General features: G+C 39.9%; 1 protein-coding gene across 5 annotated transcripts in view; it reads right to left on the bottom strand.

The window, feature by feature from the left end:
• MLIP (muscular LMNA interacting protein) overlaps positions 1-19,046 on the bottom strand; it is a 108,726-nt gene that overhangs the window by 13,971 nt on the left and 75,709 nt on the right. For 3 of the 5 annotated variants that reach the window (XM_065632160.1, XM_065632158.1, XM_065632159.1), the window contains exons 11-12: positions 13,910-14,035; positions 8,556-8,744 (exon numbers count right to left, since the gene is read on the bottom strand). In XM_065632160.1, coding sequence (XP_065488232.1) covers positions 8,556-8,744; positions 13,910-14,035 — 315 coding nt within the window. The remainder of the gene's footprint in view (positions 1-8,555; positions 8,745-13,909; positions 14,036-19,046) is intronic. The other 2 variants (XM_065632161.1, XM_065632162.1) reach the window with 1 other exon arrangement.

Below are 19,046 nucleotides of genomic sequence, written 5' to 3'. Positions count from 1 at the left end.
CAAGCCCAGCAGTGCAATTTTCCTTGGGCTGCCTTTTCCCAGGCCAAGTTCAGCTTCTCCTGTGGGTCTAATCTATGATGGAATTGGCTGCGAATTTTATGCCAAAATGATTTTTCAATGGAAAAATACAAGCAACCAAAAAATGAAGCTTTCTGAAAAACATTTTGATCTCTCTTGCAAACTCTCACTAGTCATTTAGAAAATCAAAATGAAGCATTTAATCATAAGAAATCCTGTCTGTAACTGGAATATTGTGTTTTCTGACCTGGATGTTTCTTTTTGGACCACTTCCACCTGATATTAAAATGTATTTCACTATCAGTGCACCCTGTGGCAATCATGATAAGAGCCTCTGTTTTCTGCTGTGGGCTGATCAACCTTCGTAGTTCCTCACAGGGCTAATTTCACTATAGGTGATTAAGGGAGCTGGTGGCCAGTGAGGGTACCAGGCCCCTAACAAAGACTTAAGGCATGAGAACCACGACACACGCATAGAGTAAGTCAGCAGAGGGCACAAACATCTTCTAATCATATGGATTAGAACTATCTGCTTTGAGTTAGTGCATATAACCCAAATGATGCATATTAATTTCTGGAGTATTTAAATGTTTTCAAATTTTCATCTGTATTGGAAAAAAAAATACAGAATTTCCAACAACATAAGTGTTTGAAATTTCCCTCAGCATATTGTCTGTGAACTATTTATGGACTCACAGAAACTGAGTCATTGCTTAGAACAGACGATGCTTCCTTGCCCCAGGAAGGGGCTCATTGCTCATTGACTTACAATAGCCAAAGAGCTTTAACTGCTTTCCAGGTGAGAGTGTGAAATGAAATGCATTTAAGAGGTAACCTTCCCTTTACATATCTTCTTCACAGATTCGCTGCAAACTGAATTAGCCCTGTTTTCTGAGCAAGCTTCTCATGCAACAGAGATCTTTGACCTTAACTGATTTAAATCCAAACTACAAACTTTGACTGAATTTTCAAAAGTATACATGTATAACTGTCACCTACTATCTGAAAATTTGTATTAAGAACATAGTCTGCCTATCACGTAACCACTAAAATGATAACCACTGTTTAATCAAGAAGAAGAAAAAGCTGATACCATAATTTATGGCTTATCATATCTGACCTCTACATCAAAGTTCAGAACACTTTGCCAAAAAGAAGAAACACACTAATGCCTTGAAATTCATAAATCTCTGTAACACAGGTAAATACTGACTACATAGCTCTGGGTGTTTGGGGATAGTTTCCATCAATTATGAATTTTTTTCCTTCAAACTATGTTTTCTCCCTGTCTTCAATAAAAAGCCTAAAAGCATCATTTTTGTTTCTCGCATAGGTTACATGCCCACCCAATCTTGTTTGATATATTTCACTCAATAGTATATTTCTAATTTTGCTGTTAATAACAACCTTTACCTCTGTGTGGCTGTGATTCTTCGTAATTTTGTCTTTTATTTTTATTACTATCTTACAAGCAATGGCACGTCCCCAAGTTGCAGTTCCCATTCGCCATATCATTAATAGAGATTATTTTTTAACATTCTCATTTTCTATGGTTTCAAATTCCCCTGGAAATGGAGTTGTATCCAGTCCAAATGCAGTCATATATCAGGATTCTCGGAGCAGAAGCAGCCTCCGAGCTGTGGCAAGCTTGCCCCCATCACCATGGGCCACATCACAGAATCCCCTTCACAAACCAACAGAGACTTTGGAAACAGATACTAGGAGTGTTGTAGCATTTGTGCTGTTGTGTTTCCTTTCATTGTTCTCCTAAGATGTGTGTTCACGTATTAATCTGAAGATACCGAGGGCTAAGATAAAGACATCTCAGAAATGAGTTGTTAGCTAGGACTAGAATTTCTATGATATTTGGAATTGGTTTATGTATTTAAAATGTCTGCCTGAAATCCACTACGCAGAAAACTAGACACAATCATCCTAGAAAGCCAGGCATAAGATTGAACTGAAGTTTTATGTTATGTAGAGACTTCTAAGAATGAAGACCAAGCAATTTAAAGCACTTTGGTGCTTGGGGCTGGTTTAAGCTATCCCAGCAGAGGCAGCCTGTATAAATGAGAAGGCGGAAAGCAACAGAAAGGCCTATAAGTATGTTCTACGCAGAAACTTGGACACTTCTCAGTACACCATTTACTAGCAACCACATTTTGTTTTCTAAGTACAGAAAGTGCCTGCTGGGGTTTGATCCTACCATGTTCAAGAAAACAACGTTTTGTGTGCTTGTTTTCTAAATGAACAGAAGTATGCCAAAAAAAGTACCAGGGTCCTACCAACAACAACTTCTCCTAGTGGAAATAAGACAGCAAGGCTCTCAAAATTGCCTAAGTACCCAGGCCAAAAGGAGTGACACAGTAATCAATTCTCTTTTTCGCTTTGGAAGAGCTGTCTCTGCAGGAGTGGGTAGCAAAGCTCTTTCCAGGCACTGACAGACTGAAGATGTCTCCAAGTTAAGTGCATGCTGCTGTGTCTCCTATTGAGTCTAAGCTACCTTCATGTTCTGTTGCTAACTTAATGGTTTCGAAGAAAGTGATTGATTACTAAGTTATGATCCTTCTAAAGTGCTTTTGAATAAATACCGTTTTTTAAAGACAAGCTGAGCGAGAGCTCTAGAGGCATTTTCTGCAGGCATGATCAAACGAAGTCCAAAATAATAGAAACATCATCTAAGTGTGATATGATTAAAATAGCTCACTAAGCCCAAGCAATGCGATAAAAGAATATACAAAGGAGACACAACAATATTAAGCATTAATATTTCCTCAACGACGAGGTCCAATTTGTAGCACAGCACTAATGAACTGGCTTGTTCACCTTTGATTTCTTTTTCTACACTAAAGCAATTGTTCTGGATCACAGATAGTAGAAAGTTGATAAACCAAAATATACCTGCACAAGTACAGTATTTAAATATCAAAGTTCAAAGGAAAAAAGAAAACTCTCCTCTAGAAATAAAAGCAGCTGGGATGATGTCTGCAAGAAAAGTGCTTCTCCATGGCAACCTTGAAAGGCTGCCGTACTTGCAGAACATCAGTTCTTACTATGCTACTATTAATGAAACTCCAATGAGGTAAACACCACTGACTTCATTTAAAAAATAATAAAGATTCCCTTTAAATATTCTGCTTACCTATGAGCCTGCAGACCTGCAAGTGATTACAGAAGGTTGACACTTCCAACATGACAATATTTACTGATTTCAAGAAAACTTCATTTAGGTCCAGGTAGAAAAATGGTAATTTTTTAATATTTGTCATACCTCTTTCAAAAAGCCAGTGCCCTCTAATCCATTTTCAAGGCTTTGCTGCTAAATATTTAACTGACAGGGAGATTTTCAGAGGGATATACATGAATTGTGTGCTCAGCCCTTGCTTACAGAAAGAAAAGGCAGTTGGAACATCAGTAGGGACTGAGAGGTGGTCCCCAGCTGTGGGAGCTACCCCCGCTCATTCCTGTCTATTTACCTGGGCAGGTCATTCCTTTCTCCTTCAAAATGACAGCTGGTTTCCCAGAATCTACTGCTCCCTGCCCAGACAGATATTTACATGATTGTCCCTCCATATGAATCATAGAATAGCCCAGTTTGGAAGGGTCCAACCTTTCATGGGAAAGGGAGCTTAGATGAGGTTATCTCGCCCCCTGTCCAAACACATCTTTAAAACCTCCAGTGATGAGGACTCCACCACATCCCTGAGGAAGCTATTCCAGTGATTGATTGTTCTCACTGTAAAAAAATTCTTTCATATAACAAGATGAAGCCATTCCCAGTGCAAGTCGTATCCATTGTTCCTTGTCTTCTCCAAGTGGCTCCCTGTGAAGAGAGAGACTCCATCCTCTTTGTAGCCACCCTTTAAGTACAGGAATACTGTAATGAGGCCTTCCCTGAGCCTTCTCTTCTCCAGGGAGAAAAGACCTAACTACTTCAGTCTTTCCTCGTAGAGCAGGTTCTCCAGCCCTTTGATGATCTCCATAGCCTTTCTTTGGACCCTCTGCAGTCTGTGGGGTTTTTTTAATTCCAGAAACCAGAACTGGACACATTATTCCAGGTGCAGTGTTGTACTCTTCCACTGTACCCAGTCCTCAGCTAAAGGCTGGAGGGATTCCCTGCAGAAGCACACTTTGGGGTTAACCACAGAGCTGAATGTTACCTTGGACTCTCTATTGCTGCAATGGTTGTGCTCAAGTCCGTCTTTCTGAGCTGTTTCATTCCAAACAAAATGAAAAGGAACTTTTTTATAATAAAAAATTTGACTTATATAATTATTCAAGATCAAGGTGTGTAAATAAGGGCAGCAGCCCCTGGGGCCTGGGGGACAGGGTGAGAAAAGGGGGGACAAGGGAGATGACAAGGCCGATGAGAACAGAATCAGCTCACTTGAGTGGGTGACATTTTTATTTCAGAAGCACCCTGTGCTTAGATGAGAGGAGAGAGCCTTCTCTGCTCCTTTTCTAGGAGGACAGACACAATACCTTTGTTCCCACTGCCTCCTCCCATCAAAGCTAAAACTGCCTTGTGAAATTATTTGGGGCACAGCATACAGATTTTATCATAATCTACAAAATCTACCAGGTCTATCTTTCAGCTTCATCTGTGCAATTCCATCAGATATGATGATTCAGGTGCTTGGTGGAGCTTCAATCAAAACCAACCTGGCACTGGCTCCAACCTGCCTAAACAACACCGCAGTGTCCTTTCCATAAAGCATTTCAGATAGAGACAGCTGCTATTTTATTATGCCCTGAGCCAACAAATGAAATGATACTGGTTTTAGGAGCTCATCAAATCAAACCTCCCTAATATGACACAGGTGATCATTCTGGTTTTTCCCATATCCCATTTCCCACTTCTGAGGGAACAGTTGTTTAAGGTAATTTTTTAATGAAAGTGCAAGTGAAGAGTAGCAAATTCATTCACTGGCACATCCTGTCCATTCTCCATAGTGTATTTACAACATATTTCAAATTATTGTAAGAATTTATGCCAGTGAGTTTTGCCCTCTAGTGGAATATGAAGCAAAATACAAGATACAGTTAGAAATGTAACATGTATGTATAGAGTGACTGCGAGAACACTGGCCACGTGTTTACTGGATGGCTGGAGAGACAGCAAGCAAGTCATGGTGCATATTGTCCCTTATCCTCACGAGTGGAGAGGGGAAACTGCAGGGAATTTACAGAGATGACAGTCCAGGTTAAGTAGAGAATGGAAAGAAATTCCCATTATGTCAGGATTTTGTTTACAGAACAGGTCTAATGGTTTGAAATTTCAACAGCTGGTGCTGTGTCTACTGTACTATGCTTTCTGTTCCTTCAATTATTTATGACAATGAGTTAAATAACTTCTTTTGAAAGACATGAATAACTCTGACTGTAGTTGGGTGGCGCAGAAGACAGGGTTATTGCAAGAAATAATAGCCAAATATCATCAGGGTTTTTATCAACATATATTGACTCAAATGTTCAATATTGATCATGTGAATAAAATCTAAATTAATATTCCTTTGCTTATCGAAAAATGTAAATGTTATAGACCAAAACAGAAACAGTAAAAAAATTTTAAGTGGTGAACATTTAATTCTTGTGTAAATGAAACTCTGTTTGTATTAAACTAGGGCAGTATTGACATCTGATTACTCTGTTTCCCAAAGTATTGGGCCACACCTACCTAGAGAGCGACATCAGTTCAAAAGTACAATGAGTTTTATAAAGGTATTTACTAGCACTACCAGTAATGCTTAAAAATCTTACCTATCTCTGACAACTGAGTTTGTCTCATTCTATATAAGTTAACCTTATCTTAATTGGCCGAGACTTTAAAATTATTGCAAATAAGTAAATAATTAAAACTATTTTAAACACTAGGAACCAATCAATGGTAAATTGAGTTATACTGAAAATTCTCCAAAGAAGTCTCAAAAATATATTTGTCTCTAAAATCTTTAGCATTTTCATCAATCCTGCTTCACAAGATCTAATTATTGAATTTTTTGTACTAATCATGGTTGACATTATAGATTCCCATGTATTTTCACTATAATCTTATGGGACGGAAGAGAGTACTTGCTACATTAACTAAATTAAGGGATACATTTGGAGAAACAAAAAGCGTTATCATTGCATGTGGTCTCGATCAAAGTCAGCAACCTGTTTCACCTACATGATGAGAGGGATGGCAGTGGGAAGTCAGTCAGAAGCCCAAATGCATGAACATTTTTTGCTTAAATTGTCACAGTAGGTCATACTAGGGCCTCATCTAAAACACAGCCCTCCCAATTAGCTCCCTGATGACAAAACCATTCAAAATGCTACTGCAGAAGGATTTGAAGTAAAACCAGATGATCCTCTGAGCTTTGCTTTGGTAGTATACAGCACTCTTCAGTGAATTCTGGGCTATGGATGGTGCTGCTCAGCCCTGGAATGTTGCAGACTTAAATACAGAGTCAGAGTTCAATGTGATAATAGGAATATATAAAATATACATAATACATAAAAAATTTAAAAATAAAATAAAAGTTATTTACAGATGTGCTTACAGAAAAAAACATGTGAAACACATTTCCTAACAGGGGACAGTAAAAAATGACCCAAGTAAGAGAGCAAATTTATGTTATACAGGGAAAAGGAAGAAATCAAAGAGATAGAATATAGAAGTACAGAATAGTTTGGGTTGGAAGGGACGTTTAAAGGTCATCTAGTCCAACGCTCAGTGATGATGTAGCTCTCATATTCACATTTTACAGAAAAATAAAAAACAAACTTAATGTCAGAGAGATGTGGCTGCATTTATCAGTTTGCAAAGCTCACAAAGGTTGCTTGGAATGACAAAAGCTCCTTGAGATAAAAAATTGTGGATGAAGAGGCCTCGTAATCAACACCGTATGGGTGGAATGCAAATACTCAGGCTGGGCTGTCCTATGGCCTCTGCATTCAAGAGAAGAGTTTTGGGTGCACAGTACTATGGGAAGTCAGAACAGCAGCAAAATTTCCCTATTTCAGCGATTATTCAGCAAGAATACCCCTTTTTGAGAAAACAGCTAATATGATATACCAAAAAATTATCTTCAGACAACTTTTCCCTGCCTTATTCACCTTCTTATACAAATTTCTTAGTTTCTAGCAGTGTTTTCATTAGCAACAGCAAGTACCCATTTTCAATATAAAAATTGACTTCAGTGGTCATATGAACTGTTTGTTTGCTCGTGTGAATGTCCTGCAATGAAACAGGAAACCTGTCAAAAATTACTTGATCATAAAATCATTGCTGCCTAAATAAATGTGTCAGCTTGGTTTAGTAAAAATTGAAACAGAACAAAACCCTGTCTAGCAGATGTGAAAAGGTACTAAAACACAGAATGGAGGGCAGGGTTTAGTTTTAGTTAGTTAGTCCATCCTAATAAGTGAGTAAAATAGTAAATTCTATAAATCCCACAGGACAGAAGGGCCAACTTCAGACAACATTAACACTGTCGTCATTGCCTGTTAACCTAAATTATGTTTCTAGATAGGGAGATAAAGGTGATTCCGGGCATTTCTTCAGAGTCTGACAGCTGACCAACATCTGCAGAGATGATTCTTCCCTCCAGAGCAGTCTTGGCTCCCAGTGTGCCTGAAACTAGTAATGCATATTTCACTCTGGTGCTTCCCCTCATGAGGGAACCGTGACAGAGCCTAAAGAAACAGCACCTAATGCCCATGTTTTAACCTCTTGCATCCCAAGTCAAGCACTCCGTACATCTCAGAGTGGGATTATCTCTCCTGGCATCAAGGTTTGAGCATTTGCAACCAAATCCTGTGTTAGAAAAAGAGGACGTGGGAGGAATGCATCTAAGAGGTCCAAAGAGTATCTTCTATGGACTTCCACAACTGATGTGTTTTTAACACCAGAAAGGGGCTTTCTTGAGGTATGGTAGATACCTTGTGCTGGCTACTCTTCAAAAAGAGTAATGAAGACCTGGGGCCCCGTTTTCACCTCAACAAGGCTCATTACGAGCCCTGTCACCCCTAGACATTCGACTACAGAGATTTTGTTTAACTTCTTCACTGCCATTTCAAAAAGGACACCGATGTCAGCAAGGGTGCAATTCCCTTTGCTTTGGCAAGAGACAAGTGCTTGCCAGGATGACAAATGCCTCCGGAAAAGCCTGTATTTCTTTCATGTTAACCTCGCTTTCCTCAGTCCCCAAGGAAAAAGAAACAGACCATTACTTTAGTTTGGGTAAATGTTAAAAGTAATCTGAGAATGAGGGATAAAATAGATAATTCCTCCCTTAGAGAACAAATGGTTTGAATGAAGACTGGTGTGAGCCCTGCCCTAGCTGGTCTGGAGTCAGCAAGCCCTGACATGACCTATGCGAAGGGAAGGAAAAGCAGTATCTCCAGGGATGCTGGAGATATGGTCTTGTCTAAGATGCATCTCCCAGAGCACCCGCGGGCACTGAATCCTAATGACTCAGCTGAATTCAGCCTAGAGTTAAAAGGATCAAAGCCTGAGAAAGCTCTTGAATCACACCACATTTGATGCTCACCTTATTGTACAAAGAGTCGTGGCTGTAAGGGCTATAAGGATTCTCGTGAAAATCACACGCGATGGAAGACAAGTGGCTGAAAGGTCCAGGGTTTAGACAGTCAGTGAGAGAGACGGACGAAGGACGCAAAGGGGACTTAGTTGGAGGGATCAGTTTAGTTGAAAACAGAGGGTGTAGGAGACCAGTCTCCTATGGAAAAAAAAAAATAAAAAGCAAACAGAAAGAGATTAATGCATGAGAAAAAGAAGTTTTGGACAGAAAGCAAAGTGCTTGTCTTGCACCTTATTTTACATTTCGAAGGCCTTGATGCTTAACTAGGAAAGATACTCTACCTTCATGCCAAGACAATTGCTTTACACTAAGCACTTTCATCAGCATGAAAGTACGCACACAAAAACCTGCTGTAGATGTCCCATTAAACCAGCTACATTTTGACCAAGGTCCAGTGCATCTCCCTCCTGCAGCTCAATTCACACTCTCATGACAGAAAAGAAAAGCCCAGAAGGATCTTGTGCTAGGATGAAATGGTCACGTTTTCTGAGAGGGTGAATTGGAAGCAAAAACAATATAAAAATAGTGTCTGAGAGGTACAAAAGAAAGTCTGACTTATCTAAGCACTAGCAGAACCACTTCAGGCTTTTTAACGAGACTCTTAACAAGCCTTTAAGAGTTAAACCAGTGAAGGTCAACACACAACGTATTTCACTACTGCAAACTGTCAGCAGTTAATAGTGTTTCTGTTTTTTTTTTTTAAAAAAAACCAACACAGACAAACAAGCAAATAAAAAGCCAACAACAAAAAAAATCCCATATGTGCTTTGTGCACCTAAAGGAAAAAAATCTTAAAAAAAAAGAAAATTGAAAGACTTGGGCTAGAGTCAAGGAGGCATACCCAGCTTTTGCCACAAATCTCATGCTTGAGTTTTGTCAAGGCTGTTGACACCATACACCTCGAATTCTCACCCTCTTGGCTGGCTGAGTCCAGACCAGAAACTCCCCTGCGTGCTGTGCCTTTGAGCTCAAGACTGAGAAAATTTGTGACAAGAGCTGTGATTAGTTCCAGCAGAAGTTAATGTCCTGCTCACCAAAAGGGTGAGCGTGAGCAAAGGAGCAGATCAGAGCCCGGCAGTGGTGAGAGCAGCTGGAAGGAGACCAGGCAACAGCCGCTTCACACTGACTTTGCCTCCTGCTGCTCCTCCTCCAAGGCACCATCCCTCATCCCTATCTCTATTCATGATAAACCTGGGCAAAGCAGACTCACAGCTTCATGCCAAGTATAACTAATATCTCTTTAGTTTATCCTTATCTTGTTCTTCCATTGCCCAAAGTGGTTTATTTTTTTTCTTGTGACAAAGGAGCCTATGTAAATGCTTGTTAATAACCATTGTAAACATGTGAATTCTCCAACTTCATTCTAGTTGTTTTCTTCTTACTGTGTAAAAAAATGCCCTACTTTTTCCCTAAAAAAAATCCATTTCCCCAGTTTTAATTGAAAATTTTCATGAAGCCATCATGTCAGCACTGCTCATGAGTTACACGTATTATACTTCCAGAATATTTTGTGGTGCTCTTTTGAACAAATAGGAGCACAGCTGAAAAATTCCTGAAACTTTACTGAAATGTACTGGGAAAGGGAAAAAAAAAGATCTTTCTTATGATGGGGAAATTTCCTTCTCCAGTAAGGCTACCTAAAAATGTGGGAAGCTTAATTCTGGCAGACTGGAACCTCAGAAATACTACAAACTGTCTGTAACAAGTGTTTGATGGGGAGTTATCCACTGAATAGCCAGTGTGCTAAGTTATATTACTATATGTCCTCAGGGAAAAAAAAAAAAAAAGGGCAGCATAAACTAATCTAAGAAAAATTCAAAATAATAACGTGATTTTTCCCTCCTTTGTAAATTTTATTGGCAAAACAATGTCAATCTATATACAGTATACTCAAAACACAGATAAAAAAGAACTAGCCATGAGCTGAGCTACATAGTTTTCAGATGATCTTTACTGATTTAGGAATCTCTTTTTGTCTCTTGGCCTAGGAAAATAATGACACATCATTTCAAGATTGCTAACATGAAAGCTCATTCAAAGTAAAACAATATATTATTATTTTCTCACTTCCAACAGTATAATACGTAGTGCAATAAGAAATATAAATTAATAATTAAAAATATTACTTTGGATAACGTGCATGACAACAGCTACCTGTTAAAACAGGCTTTTCCACAAGGGGACATTACTTTAATGAAGCAAAAACCAAACAAACTGCTCTCTGTTGTGGGAAAGAAAAATAAAAGTGTGCTCAACACAGGGACATGAGCTGAAGGTCAGCAGTTATGGCTGGCTGCATCATTATGTCTCAAACTGAATGTCACCCACATAGTCACCAGTGCCCAGTGTCACAGTGGGAGGTTTGGCAGGGAGGGAGGTACTGCAGAAGTCTAAGAAAAATCAAAAGAGAGACATTAATAAAGCTGATGCCATCTGGAACCTCATTTACTCTGTAGCAGGCTCAAAGATGCAGTCTGAAAAGGTCTGTCCTTTCAAGATGGGCTGGGTGAAGGAGGAGTAGCAACGTTACCCAGGGAGGATGTTGTTGGCAATGGTATATTAGAAAGAAAAGAAAATGCAGAAGGAAGGAGAGAACAGAAATGTAAGAGCTGAACCTCCCAGCAGGACTGGGAAAATCTCCAAAGAAAACCAGGGAAAGTCAGTAACAGTATAAGCAGTTTTGCCCTCAGCCGCAGTAGATGCCTGCTAAGTTCTTATTTGAGGACAAGGGGACTGGCACCAGTTCTTCTGCAGAGAGCCTAGCTGCTAGTCTCCTAGTTTTAATCCACAGCTTTCATAACCCATGAAAGCAGCCAGTTTACCTGATTTAGGGGTAATATTTGTGGGAACACCTCCCTTTTTTTTGGAAGCCAGCTGCTGTGCAGCCAAAAATGCTAACTACTGAGAGCAGGTGAAGAGGGAGGATGAGTGTCCTTATAGATTAACAACCCCATGGTAGGGACAACCACTGCAATTTTCAAGCTGTTGTCTGGGCAGCGAGCCCGGTTCCACAGGCAGTGCTGCAGCCCATTTACAGTCACTAAAACCCCTCAGGAGAGTTTTACAGACGCTGTAAGGTTGCGAACATCCTCATGTGGGCACTCAAGTCTCCTCCACTTGCAAGGGACTTACATCAGTCCCATAAACCTACTCTGAGAGGCAAGAGCTGAAATCATAAGCATATGCTGTCATGTTCAGCAGTTTGCTGTTTTCCACAGATATGGCAGTTATCATGCTATCAATCGTTGTATCAGACCACCACTAGACTCATATAGCCATTTCTCACACAAACAAAACCAATTTATTTAAGTCAGTGAATCCAACCGACTACAAGTCAAAGTACTTCCTTTTTCAGAACAAAGATGTCCTAATAGAGATCTCCCAAAATAACAAGTATCTTACAGCAACTTCTGGTATTTCCTAGGTTAGGATAAAATACGTATTTATCATTACTTTAAAGAATATGACATTGATCTTTAAATAAATGAAGCAAAACTGAGCACACTCGTTGTGAAATTAACTTTTCCATCTATCAAATTCAGTTCACTATTTGTTTAGTTTGTTTTAATACATAGCTTTTATATAAAATACTTTTGGCTTCTATTATGACAACCACATTTATTCATGGACTTATTATGTCCTCAGTCCTTCGGGAATATGTACCATAAGTAATATATAAGGTGGCAACATAAGTAATATATAATGTGTAAGTTGATTGATTTTTACAATTATCTTGAAATGTCAGAAAGCTTCGAAGTATGGCAATAACCCCAGGTTTGTATTTGCCAAAAAAATACAAAGTTTGATGATTGCATCATTCCTTCATTAGCAAAACTACAGCCAGCAGAATCAGTGCCCAGACCTGAAGAAAGGGAGGTATGAGCTGCCCCTGCCTTTGCAGAGAGGCCCCGCTGAGGTGGCCTTGACCAGAAAATCTGTTGCAGCAGCTCAAAGTCAGTTCTCCTCGTCCTTCATCCCAGGCAAATGGCAGCACAGTGCCTTGGCATCAGAAGGTTGTCAGGAAGTTAAAGTATGAAAAACTCATTATGAACTCACCTGTGGTCTCTGAAGTCAAATATTCACAGTCAACCTCAAAAGTTCAGAGACAAATTGTAAATTATCACTTTTATTCATTTTTTCTTATGTTTTACAGAAACTGTACATGCTATAGAAACCTAGAGAATGAGAAAACTTCTGATGCCACCATATGTGTTGCTGAAATCCACTAATACTACAAATAAATCTTCCTCTGTTTGTAATTCTGTAGTACTCTTAACACTGGCTTTGCCCTACAGCAAGTCAGAGATATGGGGTAGAATGGAAAGAATTAAAATGAAAATCTTAACAAAAAATCAGTTAAAAAAGGCAAAAGAGACGACTACCATTGCTAAAGTCTCTCTCTAATTTGAGAGGGGCACAGAAGTAAAAGAAATCCGATTAGTAAGGTATTTTATTCACATCATGTCTGACATGAGGACTATTGGCTTCATTTTACTACCCTCCAGCTGGAAGATTCCAGACATACTGGATAGGTTAATAATGAGCTCCTACAGGGATATTCAGATTACGTATCCCAGTTAAGGTTTAATTCACCATAATGCACACAAGCACAGTCTGGCAAAACCATTTATCTGGGGTTTCTCTGAGATAATGCCCCACACAGGCCTGCAAAGCTCAAGATTTTCAAAGTGATCCTGTGGCTTTATGCAGAGGTCTCTGGGAGAAGACAGCACTTTGGCTGCCCCATGGGCTGCCCATTAATGCCCCTCACATGTGGCAGAACAGCTGTCCCCTCAAGCTGTGGAGGCACCTGAATACAGACCTGGAGGAGCTACACACTGGGGACTGACAGGGAAAATCACTGTGGTCCTCTGCAGTCTCCCTTGGGGAGGGAAGAGTGAACCTTGCCCAGTCCTTGCAGTCCTGATTTCTTTTTAGAGAGGATTCAGGTCTATACCCAAATGGAGGAAGCACTTTCTAGTAGATCCAATGCAGACACCTGCTTGACAGGGCAGCACAGGATTTCTAATTTCTTTCAGACAGTGTTTCCTACAGACATCATTAAAAGGTCCTCTCCTCAACTTACAGATTTTTAGACCACCAAAAAAACATGCCCCTGTAGAAAACGCAGCTGCCCATCTCCAGCCTGGAGAGTCTTCTCCAGGAGCCAGGTGTCCCTTGGGGAATCATCTAACTTTGAAAAAAAAGAAGACACTAGGACAGAATAAGTATCGAAGATTATTCTGTCACTTTTAAGGATACTAGCTGAGGCTACAAAATCCTTTAGAGTGAGAGTTACTCACCTGCTCAGTATCTTGATCAGTGATTTCTTCAAGGTACTTTTTAAAAGGATTGGGTTGGTAGGGCTCCTCCTTTTGCTGTGCACTCTTCGCTTTCACCAGCACGGGACGAATGACACCAGGTTTTGTCTTGACCCATAGCACACCCAGGAGAAAGAGATGAAAGAAAAATAAAATACTTTATAATTTACAGAATATTTATTACACAAGTCAATTCCAGTGGCGCTACACTGACTAGACTTTTAAAAAATTTATTAATAACACTTCACCACCAAAATTATTCATGCTGCCTACTTTTAATAAAGATTGTGGACAAAAATAGTAAGAGCTGATTTTATGCACAGAACCTTATCACTGACGTCCGTTTGTTACTGACACAAAAATAGATGCTGGGGTGTCAGACTATGGTTTGTGGGATTTGCTGACTGTCTTTGCTAGCCGTTCAGCTGCATCTTGATAAGAACATGAAGTCGCACTTTATGCACAGCCAGATGTCTGCTTTCATGCTGCAAAATCCTTCCTGGGATCCTCAAAACAGTAACTGTGAAACAAGGAAGGGCAACGTGATGCTGTTAACTTAGACCCAGGCAACAACATATTAGAGGAAAGTTCTTCTGGGGTATAATACCACTGATTGCGTGTTGGATTTTGACAGTGTCTTTAAGAGTTCACTTGGTAAAGTACAGTTTTAGATCATTTAATCATCATGGATGTGTGATACCTCCCATTTCAGACAAATTGGATTAAATAATCAAGCAAAATGTCTTAGTTAGCTACCAAATAACCAAATATTTGACTATTAATTTGTCATTTTAGCAGATCTGTGATTTTCAGAATTCTTATAGTAAAGTCTGACATGATGGATTGTGGCATGAACTCTAAACGGAGGCTAGAAGATAATTTTAAAACAGACAACTTGTTCAGTAAGCGAAGGAAGAAGAAAAGTGTACATTCTCATTGGAATTAGGTGAGTACTGAAGTCCTGGCGGGGTCTGCGATTGAATTTAAACTTTGAAATGTCAGTTGTTTTCATGTAAACTAAAAATAAAATCAGTAGGCATCCAGCAAGGACAGGGCAAGATGGGTGCCCATCGGAGGGGAGGGTGCAGGAGGCAGGAGATATTCCCATGTCTTGTGCTTCTGCCTCTGGCCCAGGAAAGGACAGAGCAGTGCCCAGGGGCTGAGGTGGAGGTGGCAGAGGTAGGGAAAGAGCACAAGACACCTGGGAAGAGCAAGGCCCAGGCAGCAAAACATCTTCCCTTAGCTTTGTGTTTTATCCCCTCCCTCCTTTCCATAGGTCGGGGCCCGTTCATCTGCCTCGTCAAATAAGAAGAAATACATTCAACTGAAAGCAAAATATCAGCCATGAGGTGATAGTAATTTTTTTAAAAGAGTAATAACTGCTAAGTTGCAGTAAAAACTTTTTCATTACAAAGGTCAACTTAGTGAAAGACGCAGTGCTCATTTAATGAATTTATAGTCCATAGTTCATGATTATTTCTTTTAGGATCCAGCATAAAATACTTATCTTCCTCTACGAGATTTGTGAGAGGAGTTTGTAAAAGTGAAAGACTCCTGGCTTTCAACAGTAAGGTAAACATAAAAATAAAGCCGCAGTTGTTATCAAGTCATCATTATGCAAATAAAGGACCTGTGGCCTTCTAGCACTCCTCCATACCATGTAACCATGCTATTAAAAGACCATTGAGGTACCTGAAATCATCAAGGATATGCTATTCGCCTTATGTAAGAAGCCTCTTTCAACAGTACACTGTGGAAATGCTTTTAAGGAAGCTTTTTCTAAACAACATCATGTACTCAAGTGCTGACTGAGTCATATGTTTATGTCTGACTCTGCTAACAGAGTGGCAGATATCAGCCAGCAACCAGCATTTGAAATACTTTATTAGCTCCCTGACAAGCAATACAAAATCTTTGATCCAAAACTAAAAAACTTGAACTCTTCCTTTGATAGCAGGTGGCACAACGGACACTGCTGAGAAACAAGCTAAGACTTAGTTTTCCCAAGGAAAGTGTTCCTTTTCCTGCAATAGCACTGAAAAATGTTATGGTAGCATTAGGCTGTCATCATACAGCTACAGCCCTATTAGCAAATTATACAGGGTCAAGACACAAGCTCCAGAGCTGACCCATAATCGATTGTACGGAATCAGTGTCAGGATGCTCCCTGGCATGGTTTCGGCCCAAGTCAGCAAGCACACAATCAGAAATAGGAGGATAGGCTGGGCCAGGGTGTCTCTCAATAGGTGGTATGGACATGGCCACCCTTCTTCAGGGACAGAAGGTGTTTTGGCTGTATGGAAATGAGCCTTGCATGATATTTGCCTCCAAAGTCAGAAGACTGAACTGTTATTATGATACTGCTTGTCCCTGAGATCTTGCTGAAACTGGTGAGCAAGGTCCCAGTTGCAATCCTTTTCCTCTCAACAGAGGCCTAAAATCCTCTGAGTCCATTTTTTCTCCTTTCTGAATCACTGTCACTTCCCCTTATCCAGAGTATTCAGAGATCCCCAAACTGTGTATGGCCAGACCTTTATTTGATAGCTAGCAATGACAGCAGCCACTCTTTGCAGTGCTCTCTATCACTACACAGACATTAAGTCATTCTGGATACCTGAACAGCTTTCTCATAAGCCAGAAAGTTGCCTCTGAATGTTTAACAAGGACTTGGCTTTTTTAGTATGTTATTGATGCCATGCTGTTTTTAAGCAGCCTGTCTCTGAGACAATCAGACAAATGATTAACAAAAATATGACATGATTAGATAAAAATATACAACAAAACAGGAGAGCTAGCCTTGGGATAGAAGAGTTAGCTGCCTTCTTTCTTTCCTTTCTGCTCTGAGTCCATCAGACCTCGCTTGACAAATAGCAAGCACTGAGTTTTTTGCCTGTATAGCCTTTATATCCAACTTTTCTGTACAAACAGTCTCCCGCAGTCTTTGAAGACTTCTGCTTCAAATGAGTTAACTAAAGAATTCCCTCATAGAGAGGAACCATTCCTGGTCCTTTCCAATAAACTCATCAGTTTTGGGGAAAGGGACCCTGAGGCAGATGGGGCAAGTAGGCAACACAGCACAGCCCAGCCAATGCAGTCACCTTCTGTCAGCACTGAGAAGCCAGAGTCATCTGAGGAGTCTCTAAATGGTGGAAAGCACCTGCTTTCAGATAGTGAGGACTGACTCCCTTGTCATGAAGAAGCAGTGCAGTTTCCACTGTCAGCAAAAAGATGCTTTTGCCCTAATAATACATGCATAGGGCATTTGTCTAGTTGAACTGTGAATTACCCTAAAATATTCCCCTTCTATTTATTTTCTGCCACAAATTAGTCTTCACAAAGGGAAATGTGTTACTGAACATATTAGTTTATTTTCCCTTATAGAGGCCTTGCAGTTGGAAAAACGTGATAAAGCATTCCAGGCAGTGTATCAGTCTACAGTGAAGTTCTTCTTTCATATATTTGAAGGTGTGAAGGCATATAACTGTGGTTAAAAGGATTTCCTCTTCCTCCAGCTAAGTAGTAAATCACTGAACTCACTGAAAAGCCTAGAAAGGAAGGATAATTATTTTTTCCACCTCCATGCTGAAGCAGCAGCAGGTCTTGCACCAGAGCACAGAGAACAATAAGAGTCACGTGTTTGAAATTCAAGTTGTCTTTTGTTCATACTGAAATATTTGCATTTCAGGAAAGATCTGAATTTTCAATGACATGTCTGATACTATGCTGCATTATGATTTCCACTGGCTCTCTGCTAAACTAAGACAAGACTAAAATGAATGTATTTAGTTCTTTTCCATTCAGCTCACAGTACAAGGATATGTCTTTTTCACAACAGCTGGATAAAAGGGACAGACCCGCAGTGAGAGCATTGTGAAGGAGGCACTCACCGCTGATGCTGCTCTAGGACCAGCAGAGGAGCAAGGTTGCAAGTTTGGGAGCAGAAAAGGGAGCAGGTTTGCCCAGGCACTGCTTGCTGCCGAGGCTGGTGGCAGGGAGGGGAGGAAGACCAAGTCCTTAGCACTGGTGCTGCTTTCTGCTTCCCTCTCTGCATCCTTCTCCTTCTTTAGGCAACTCTTTTAGCGCACTGGAGTTTCCTTCACTCACATTTTCCTTTGGTATACCATGAATCTCTTTCATCTCCTACTTTTTTGTGTGATGGCTCTATATGGACCACTACTCAGCATAAGTGACACATTTCACACCAGCAGCACTGCAATTTGGTGCTTGAGAAATTATCGGCATAGAGCCATGGCAAGGACTGCCTTCCAGAAGCCATTCATCAGTGCTTAAACGCCATGAAATCATTCTGGGTGGACAGATGTACCCACAACCCCTGATTTTATGTTCGACCTGACAACTGTGCTATATTTGATGCCATTCTGACCTGAAATGGGTCTTAAAAGATGCTGAATTTACTACTATTTGACTTGAAATCAATCATGCTGTAATTCTTGAGGTGTCATATTCTCAAACATGGTTTAATTTATTTCATAGAGCCTTAGGCTCAACAGCATTAAACGTGGGAAATACAGGAACCTCAGTAATAAATTTGCTTCAAAATTAATGAACCAGAGAAAAAAATACTTCAAGCTGCCAAGTCACAGCTAAAACATTCTAGAACAAAAAAGCCACAAAAATATGTCTAGGTATTAATGAGAACACTCCAGTTTCAACTCCTGGCCCAGACCATGAGGATTGTTATCTATTTTTCTCTAATGCTTTTCTTCCTTCAAATGCTTGAACTCATCTTCTGTCAAGCCTTGAGTCCCTAGAACTCCTATCCACAATCTTTTTCACACAAGAAACTGCACTGTATTATTTCTGTTACTATCATTTAAACTTGCTCACAAAACACAGAATTATCATTATGTATTTGTTCTAATCTATGAGTGCCTTCTCACTATTTTTGTGTATAAATACATTCTGATAAATCCTTCCACCTGAAAACCATGAATGACTGTTGCAACATGAAAATGTATGAACCAAATAAACTTAGGAAAATGCTACAAAGTTAAGCAAGACTGGTCCCACGTGAATTTTGTCTTATTTACTTAATATATAAAGGAAGAGTTAATGATAATGGCAACATTCTGTGTGGTATTGGTGTGCTGGGTATGGC

This window comes from Caloenas nicobarica, chromosome 3 (genome assembly GCF_036013445.1).
Source record: "Caloenas nicobarica isolate bCalNic1 chromosome 3, bCalNic1.hap1, whole genome shotgun sequence".
NCBI lineage: Eukaryota > Metazoa > Chordata > Aves > Columbiformes > Columbidae > Caloenas > Caloenas nicobarica.
Note: the sequence above shows the minus strand (reverse complement) of the source record. Positions and strands in the feature narration are given on the sequence as shown.